At 40.9% G+C, this 9,558-nt stretch overlaps 1 protein-coding gene across 1 annotated transcript; it reads right to left on the minus strand.

Annotated features, from left to right (window-relative positions):
- Positions 1–1,736: 1,736 nt before the first annotated feature.
- BOLA3 (bolA family member 3) lies at positions 1,737–9,096 on the minus strand. Its single transcript, XM_060787361.2, has 4 exons — positions 9,000–9,096; positions 7,190–7,316; positions 5,255–5,343; positions 1,737–2,275 (listed from the first exon to the last, which is right to left on the minus strand). The coding sequence occupies exons 1-4, from the start codon at positions 9,042–9,044 to the stop codon at positions 2,204–2,206; spliced, it is 333 nt and encodes a 110-aa protein (XP_060643344.2). The 5' UTR covers positions 9,045–9,096; the 3' UTR covers positions 1,737–2,203.
- Positions 9,097–9,558: the final 462 nt, after the last annotated feature.

A 9,558-nucleotide genomic window follows, 5' to 3' on the forward strand; every position in this document is an offset into this window, starting at 1 on the left:
AGAAGGAAGAATAGAAGAACAATGTAACAGGAAGAATGGAATTATATATGAATGTCTCCAACCCATTTTGGGACAGGAAGTCACCACAATGGTAGGGAAAGATATAACCAAGTATGAATATTGCATAGATGCTAGCAAGTATTATATTGGTTCATGTGTATATACATGTATATAGATTTCTTTAATTGCTCTTTATGAATATGTAAATGAAAAACATAGTAATTCTCCCCCCTCTCAAAAAAAACCAACGTTCAGTTGGGCCATTAAAAATATGCAATTTCGGCATCCAAAGGGGCCATCAAAGTAATCCAGGGAATGCTAAACACAGCAAATAGCTTCTGGGCTTGAATGTTTCAGTGCTTAGACAATGCTAGAAATGTAGGAAATGAAAGGAAACATCATGGATTTCAGAAAGATCCCCTTTTTTCATTCCCCTTGCATTCTCCATTGCAAACGGATTATGCAACTTGGCATTCACAGTGTATTTCCATTGCAAAATGCAGTGAAAACATTGCTCATGTGCAAAGTCAACCAGCGGCTGAGTGTTCATGGCATCATTGCTGTACAATCAAATGGAAGGCTTAACTGGCCTACTTAAAAATAACTGTTATTGGAGGGCAGCCTATCCTGAATATTTTTCTAATTATGCAGTATATCTTTCTGAGTGGCTCCAATGGAAATCCTAATGTGTTGTTGTTGTTGTTACTATTATTATTTATTTACTAGCTGTACCCGCCACGCATTGCTGTGGCCAACCTTCCTTCCCTCTTTCTCTCTCTTTTTCTTTCTCTCCTTCCTTCCCTCCCTCTTTCCTTCCTTCCCTCTTTTTCTTTCCCTTCTTCTTTCTTCCTTCTCTACTTGTTTCTTTCCTCGCTTCCTTTCTTCTTTGATTCCATCCTTCCTTGTCTTCCATTCCTTCCCTCCCTCTTCCTCTTTCGTTCCTTCTCTCCTTCCTTCCTTTCCTCTCTATTTCCTTCCTTTCACTTTTTTATTTCCTTCTCTCCTTCCTTCCTTCTCTATCTTTCTCTCTTTCCTTCCTTCTCTCATTCCCTCCTTCTCTCCCTCCTTCCTTCCTTCTCCCGTTCTGTGTATATGTGTTTTGTGTGTGCATATATGTGTGTATATATGTGTGTTTGTTTATATATGTGGTTTTGCGCATGACTTGTAATGTATTTTTTGTTTTTTGGCTTTAAAAGTCTCCTCTGCTGTGTTTTATGAGTGATGGTCACTCGTTGACGTGATGGGTGTCTTGCGTCCAAATTTGGTGTCAATTCGTCCAGTGGTTTTTGAGTTTTGTTAATCCCACAAACAAACATTACATTTTTATTTATATAGATAAAATAATAGTAATTATGATAATAATTATTAACCATTTTTATCCTACCTTTTATAATAATTTTATTAATAATGCAATAGAAGTAATTATATTATAATAATATAGGGTCATTACATTTTTATTTATATAGATACCTCGCCTTTCTTCCCATGGGAACTCAAGGCAGCTAACAATCCGCACTAGATAAATTTTAACAGAGCAATAAAAAGGTTAAAAAACAATTAAATAGTAACAGTGAGGTAAAAACAGAATGAAAATACAGGAAATATTCAAAAATGGCCTTCAAAACTCAGAACCACAAAAAGCAACATTTCATTGGGGAGAGGTGTCTTTTTTTTTCTCTGATAACAGACTCAGCAAAGGACTTGTTTTTGTAACATTAGCACGCAAAGTAGCCACATTTATTCTGTGAGAATAAATTTATTTATTCATTCTGTGAGAATGGCACTCCTTTCCAAGCCCTATTATTGCATCTTCCCTCTCTTATTTGTGGCTCTCTATCAAGGAATAGGCAGTATGTTTGACCCATAATTTTAATCTGTTCCATCGCTCACTTTTGCCTTTAAAAAAAACCCTTGCTTGACTTTCTGGACTATATATGGATCCTCTTCCTGGATTCAGTCCCATTTGCACAAAAGGGGTTCCCCCATTGCAGTCCTTGGGACAAAATAACGAACGGATGCAGTTAAGGCATTGGTGTTTTGGGAGACCTTACATTGTAGCTTCGTATGTGTGTGTATTGTGGCTGCAATGCAGAGGAAAAGAAGCCAAGCGTGGGTCAATGGGAGCTTCTGGCTTCATCCTAAGCCTCTCCCTCAACACCCAACAAACCCCAAAATCCGCAGACTATCATGGCAGCAGGGGATCCTAGCTGGTCTGCTTGGGGACTGAGGTGAATATCCGTAGTCCATGCATGGACTTGATTTCTTCACTGAGAGCCTAGAAGGAGAAAAGGACATAGTAAATAACAGTGCAAATGGAGGGCAAGCCACGGAATACACATCCGAAGACCAGAGCCAAGCCTATCCATGCCAGAGAATTTCCAAGTTCAAAGTCTGGGTCTAGTACATTTGATTGAATACCAAGGAAGGTTATTTTAGATATTTTATAAAAGCAGCAGAGCTTCAAGCCTAATGAAGTAGCTCAAAATAATTTAAGAGGAAGTTGCCACATTTCTTCAACTAGAACAGTGGTTCTCAACCTTCCTAATGCCACGACCCCTTAGTACAGGTCCTCATGTTGTAGTGACCCCCAACCATAAAATTATTTTCATTGCTACTTCAGAACTGTAATTTTGCTACTGTTATGAATCGTCATGTAAATATCTGATATGCAGGATGTATTTTCATTCACTGGACCAAATTAGGCACAAATACCCGATATGCTCAAATTTGAATACAGGTGGGGCTGGGGGAGGGTTTATTTTGTCATTTGGGAGTTGTAGTTGCTGGGATTTATACTTAACCTACAATCAGAGAGCATTCTGAACTTCACCAATGATGGAGGCTCCTTCTTTGGAAGCTTTTAAACAGAGGCTGGATGGCCATCTGTCAGGGGTGCTTTGAATGCAATATTTCTGCTTTTTGGCAGAATGGGGTTGGACTGGATAGCCCATGAGGTCTCTTCCAACTCCAGAATTCTATGATTCTATTATTCTAAATACACAATACGCCCAAATTTGAATACTGGTGGAGTTGGAGGGGATTAATTTTGTCATTTGGAAGTTGTAGTTGCTAGTATTTATAGTTCACCTATAATCAAAAAGCTTTCTGAACTCCACCAGTGGTGGAATCGAACCAGTTTTGGCATACAGAACTCCCACGACCAACAGAAAATACTGGAAGGGCTTGATGGGCATTGACCTTGAGTTTTGGAGTTGTAGTTCTCCTACACCCAGAGAGCACTGTAGACTCAAACAACGATGGATCTGGGCCAAACTTGGCACGAATACACAATATACCCAAATGTGAACACTGGTGGAGCTTGGGGAAAAGATACATTGACATTTGGCAGTTGTAGTTGCTGGGATTTATAGTTCATCTACAATCAAAGAGCATTCTGAACCCCACCAATAATAGGAATGAGTCAAACTTCCCACACAGAATCTCCATGACCAACAGAACATACTGTGTTTTCTGATGGTCTTTGATGACCCCTCTGACACCCCCTGGCGACCCCCCCCCCCAGGGTCCCGAACCCCAGGTTGTGAAACGCTGAACTAGAATATTGTAATACCTTTAATTCAGTACCAATAACAGCCAGAATAATACCTAAGACACCAGTGATTCTAAGGCGCACTTCCTTTTTAGAAATATATTGACTGATTCTTGTCTATATGACAAGGTGAGATCTCAATATTGACAACCGCTTTTGGTCAGAACAACCAACTGGGACCCAATTGTCAAACTAGCTTATTTTCCTTTTCATTTTACCACATATTTAATTTAATAAAGTTTTATTGCATTTTAATTTATTTTCATTAACAGGGGTTTTTGCATAGTGATTACTCTCTATTTGTCTGTGTATTTTTGTTTTTGTCTTTTATTGTTGATATGGTCAGTGGAGTAATCAATAAACCTATCTATCTAATGATAGACATGCGTATACAGGGAAAAAGTGAGTTTTAGAATTGAAGAAATGCAGTATTAATGCCCAGACATGAATGCTTGAAGTATCCTGCGCAAGAGGAAAATGTATTGAGCATTGTTATTATTGTTGTTATTATTATTGTTGTTGTTTTTTCTCTCTGTAAAAAAGAGACTTAAAGCGGCTTGCAGTAAAACTAATACAAGAGAATTTATAACCCAAAAATAAACAAAAATTAAAACAGAATTAAAAATTGACAGCATTAAAAATAAATGGTTTAAAACCCTTACAAGTGATGAAGAACCTATTCATATAGCTAAAATCACAGCGACCCCCTGAGGTGATCTTAAAAACCTCCTTCTTAAAAGCCTGGCTGAATAAATGGTGGGAATTATGTAGCTTTCCAGGTGATACTGAAGTATAACTCCCATCATTCATCACATCCAAAGGTCTGCATAAAAGTCTTCATAGAAGAACTTATTCCACTTTTATATCAAGCCTTCTTGGCTACAGTTAGAGCATTTGGAAAAAAATATTATTTCAAAGATACTTGAAAGAGGCACACATTGCATCCAGTTAACCTAGAAAATTCATGATACTCAGTCCCATCTTCACTGCCATATAATCCAGTTTCTGAATCCACTTCAAAACAGAACTGGATTCAGAAACTGGATTATATATGGCTGTGTAGATGGGACCTCAGAAGGCCAAATCTCTAAGCAGACAGAAAGAAACTATCACTGCATTAAAACACTGTCAAAGCTATGCATGTAGGGTGACAGGATATGACTTTTAAAAGCCATTTTAATGTACTTGCTGCATGTTAATTCTATTTTTTACCACACTGCTATTATTTAATTATTTTGTAACTTTCACATTGCTCTTTTAAAACTGTTTAGTGTGGACAGATGTTAGCCACCTTGAGTCCCATTGCATTGAATTCTGGAGGCTAGGGCTCTGGTTCCTCCTCTCCTCCATGGCACCCGCTGTGTGATCTTGGGCAAGACACACTCGCTCAGCCTCAGAGGAAGACCTTCTGAACAAGCCTTGCCAAAAAAAAAAAATCTGGGACAGGTTTGCCATGATCTGCAAACGAAGGCACACAGCAACCAAATTTGGTTGTGCATTTAAGTAATCTAATATGCCAAATAGTCACTATTGAATGTTTTATGTTGAATGTTTTTATATTATGAAATGCTATTTTAAATTGTAAGTCGCTCGGAGCACCTTGGTGGAGAGCGACTAATTAAGAAATAAAGTGAAGTGAATTTCAAAGCTGGTACCATAAATGTATTTTGCACAAAAACGTCCAGAATATGACCTCTTGCTTACCTCATTGACCATTTGATGCTGCTGCACGGTTCTCTTTTCCTTAAAGTCTTTGGATTCTATATGGATTTCATACATTGCTCCACAGCCACCTTAAGGCAAAAAAGAAAGGATTTGCAGTCTAAGCAAGAGCTTCCTGCAGACCTACCCAGTCAGCTTTGACTATGAAACCACATTCTATGTTCCTTGTGTTTCAGGTATGTTAATATGTGTATATTTTAATATATGCTTTGATGGTCGCAATTCAACTAGGTGTTACTATGTGCTTTTATAGATATATTTAACTATGTTGCACCCTGCCAAAAAACTGAAAGGAGAGACAAGTAATAAATACATTATTATTATTATTATTATTATTATTATTATTATTATTTCCAAGCATTTCTTGTAGGAGATACACTTTTGAGACATGCTTTATTTCACGATGCTGTCATTCAGTTTTACTAGCAAATTGGAAGTTAAACTAACCCTTTATAAGCGATACGGACACCTGGTAATAATTCTATGTAACAAAATTTGAAAAAAAATCTGTTCCTGACTTGGAAGTGTTATTTCCTGTTTAACGGTGTAGTCCTTTGAAAGTAGTTGTTCCACTCCAGAAATGTCTTCGTTTTTGTGGTTGAATTGGTTGAGACACAGAGATATTCATTGGAAAACTAGAGCAAAGTGTGCTGCTGCAGAAACAAACTGTATGGAGTTAGGTTTTTCTCATTTTTATGATAGAACCAATTAGGAAATAATGACATTTATAACCCAGGAACAAAATTGTGTTACAAAGTATAATTAAATGCATTGGACCTGCCTACCTGCGTGACTGCATCTCCGTATATGAACCCACACATTTCCTCCGTTCATCTGGAGAGGCCCTGCTCGTGATCCCACCTGCGTCGCAAGCGCGTTTGGTGGGGACGAGGGACAGGGCCTTCTCTGTGGTGGCCCCCCGACTCTGGAACACCCTCCCCAAGGACATCAGACAAGCCCCAACGTTGGCAGTCTTTAGGAAGAGCCTGAAGACTTGGCTGTTCCGGTGTGCCTTTCCAGAATAGGAAACTCCCAGGATCATGTCCCAGACGCACTTTATTAGAGATTTAAGATTGCCGCACATTGCACCTACCCTAGAATCCTTCCATCTTATTATTATTATTTTATTATTATTAAACTTTATTTGTACCCCGCTAGCATCTCCCGAAGGACTCGATGCGGCTTACAAAGGCCAAGGCCTCGACATAACAACAACAAGCAATAACGATGCAAGCAAATTAAAACATAAGCAATAACACAACAAAACATTACACTATTACACAATAAAATCAGGGCCGGGCCAATGATGGGTACAGGTTAAAAGTGCTGGGTGTGTGAGGTGGTATGTTGGAGTTCTGGGCAAGTGCAATGTGCAGAGGGTATTCAACTCTAATAAAGTGCTTCTGGGACAAAGTGCTGGAGGTTATCCTATTCTGTCATGTCCAGCACTTTTAACTGTACCCATTACATTTGGTCCAGCCCTAGTTTTTAAATGTGTCACGGCGTATTGTTTTGTTGTTTTACTGTTACTGCTTTAATGTTTTTTGGTTTGCTTGTGAGTTAGATAATGTATTTGTTATGCTGTTGTTTTATTGAGGGCCTTGGCCTTTGTAAGTCACATCGAGTCCTTCGGGAGATGTTAGCGGGGTACAAATAAAGATAATAATAATAATAATAATAATATCTCCAGAAAACCTTTTGTTTAAATTTTGATCTATCTATCTATCTATCTATCTATCCATCCATCCATCCATCCATCCACCCACCCACCCACCCACCCACCCACCCACCAACCACAGGCACAGACAAAGAGGACATGAAGAGCAGAGTAATAAGACTGGATTGACAGGGCAGCCGACAGAATTCCTCCGAGCAGCCAAGGTTCCCATCAAGGCTGAAGCTTTGCCAATTAATTACCTGAAATATCGACTACCTTGATAGCAGCCGCCTGCGGAAACTTCTCCTTGAGGATTTGTGCCACTCGGACCTCCCCCTCCGTTTGTGAGGCAAACGTTCGCATGACATTGCGCAGGAAGAAAACGTGCTGGTGGGGAATGGAAGTGCTTCTCGTTAGCAAAGGAAATAACATCCAAAATAACCCATGCAGGCATCTTAACATGCAGAAAGCCTGGCAGGCCATTGGCCTAAGTCTGTACTGCTCATCAAGGCATTCCTGACAGATGGCCACCCAGCCTCTGCTTAAAAGCCTCCAGAGAAGACAATAGATAGATAGATTCCTAGAATTGGAAGAAACCCTGGGAGGCCATCCAGTCCAATCCCCTTCTGCCATTAAAGAAGACACAATTCAATCCTTCATGAAAGATGGCCATCCACTCTCTGCTTCAAAACCTCCTGATAAGGAGATATATGAATAGACAGACACTTAACTTAATTTTTTTAATACCTCACCTCCATCTCCCCAAAGGGACGGGGTGGCTTACATGGAGCCAAACCCAATCACAAGCTTGTTTTCTGCTTCCCTGAAGACTAGGACGCGGAACAATGCTTCAAACTAGAAGAGAGGAAACTCCATCTGAACATGGACCTACAAAACCCTGTACAGTTCCGGTCCAGTGTATCTGTCCGAACGTATCTCCCTCTACGTCCCACCCCGGAATTTGAGATCATCTGGGGGGCCCTGCTCTCGACCCCACCGCTATCCCAAGTGAGGCTGGTGGGGATGAGGAGCAGGGCCTTCTCAGTGGTGGCCCCTCACCTGTGGAACTTGCTCCCGGGGGAAATTAGGGCATCAACATCCCTCCTTTCCTTCAGGAGGAAGGTAAAGACGTGGTTGTGGAACCAGGCCTTCGGGCAATCTGCTAACTAGATAAGGACAACCAGACAAATAGGACTGACAGGACTGACAATTGTGGAATTGGAATTTGAACTATGAGAAAGCGAACGCTGACCGGCAATAAGGAGTAATTGGTTTGTATGGATTTTTATTGGTCTTATCGGTTTATAGCTGTAATGTAGAATTGTGGTTTAATTGCTAATTTATGCTATTTTGTTTTATTACTGTTGTGTGATACGGGCATTGAATTGTGCCTTGTTTTTGTAAGCCGCCCTGAGTCCCCTTCGGGGTGAGAAGGGCGGGTTAGAAGTAAACCAAATAAATACATAAATAAATAAATAAACATGAGGAAGAACTTCCTGACTGTGAGAGCCGTTCAGCAGTGGAACTCTCTGCCCCGGAGTATGGTAGAGGCTCCTTCTCAGGAAGCTTTTAAACAGAGAGTGGATGGCCATCTGTCAGGGGTGATTTGAATGCAACATTCCTGCTTCTTGGCAAGGGGTTGGACTGGATGGCCCATGAGGTCTCTTTCCAACTCTATGATTCTAGTAATTATTATTAATTTTATTCTAGTAATTATTACTATTATTAGTAATAGTAATAATAATGCTGGTTTTCCATTTTAATATATAATCAACATAAAAACAGAAGTCAATAACACATTAAATCTTTTCCTTATCATAGAGATTCCCATAAACTTACCGAACTACATAAAACGAAAAGTAACGTCTAGCACTTGGCAGGCGTTACTTTTCCCCAAAAAGTTACTACCTCGAGGTCTGGAGCTGCTGGGGGGCAAGTTATGGGAGCCGAAGCCCCAGGAAAGGAACTTCTCCAAGGCTGTCCTTGGAGAAAGAAGGAGGGGGCCTTCTCCTCGACAGAAGGTACTTTTCCCGGCGTGGGAACGGGCCTTCATGGCGGGGAATGGCTCACCTTTCCTCTTGAGGCGGCTACCCTGGCGACGGCGGTGGCGGCCATAACAGCTCCAGGCCAGCGCCTTCCCCGGATGTGACGTCAGCCTGGCGGTCGTTCCGCCCGAAGCTTCCCCGCCCACTCAGGGCTAGGCTTTGAAAGCATTGGATAGATTCCAGGGCAATCTCCCCAAACCGGAAGTGAGGCCTGCGGGTGGTAGGCCTCACTTCCGGTTTGGGGAGATTGCCCAGGAAAGGCTTAATAATAATAACAATAATAATATCCTGCATTTGGAAGGGCCGCCTAGTCCATAGAATCATAGAATCAAAGAGTTGGAAGAGATCTCATGGGCCAGCCAGTCCAACCCCATTCGGCCAAGAAGCAGGAATATTGCATTCAAATCACCCCTGACAGATGGCCATCCACTCTCTGTTTAAAAGCTTCCAAAGAAGGAACCTCCACCACGCTCTGGGGCAGAGAGTTCCACTGCTGAACGGCTCTCACAGTCAGGAAGTTCTTCCTCATGTTCAGATGGAACCTCCTTTCTTGTAGTTTGAAGCCATTGTTCTGCGTCCTAGTC

Source organism: Anolis sagrei, chromosome 7 (genome assembly GCF_037176765.1).
Source record: "Anolis sagrei isolate rAnoSag1 chromosome 7, rAnoSag1.mat, whole genome shotgun sequence".
In the NCBI taxonomy this organism is placed as follows: Eukaryota; Metazoa; Chordata; class Lepidosauria; order Squamata; family Dactyloidae; genus Anolis; species Anolis sagrei.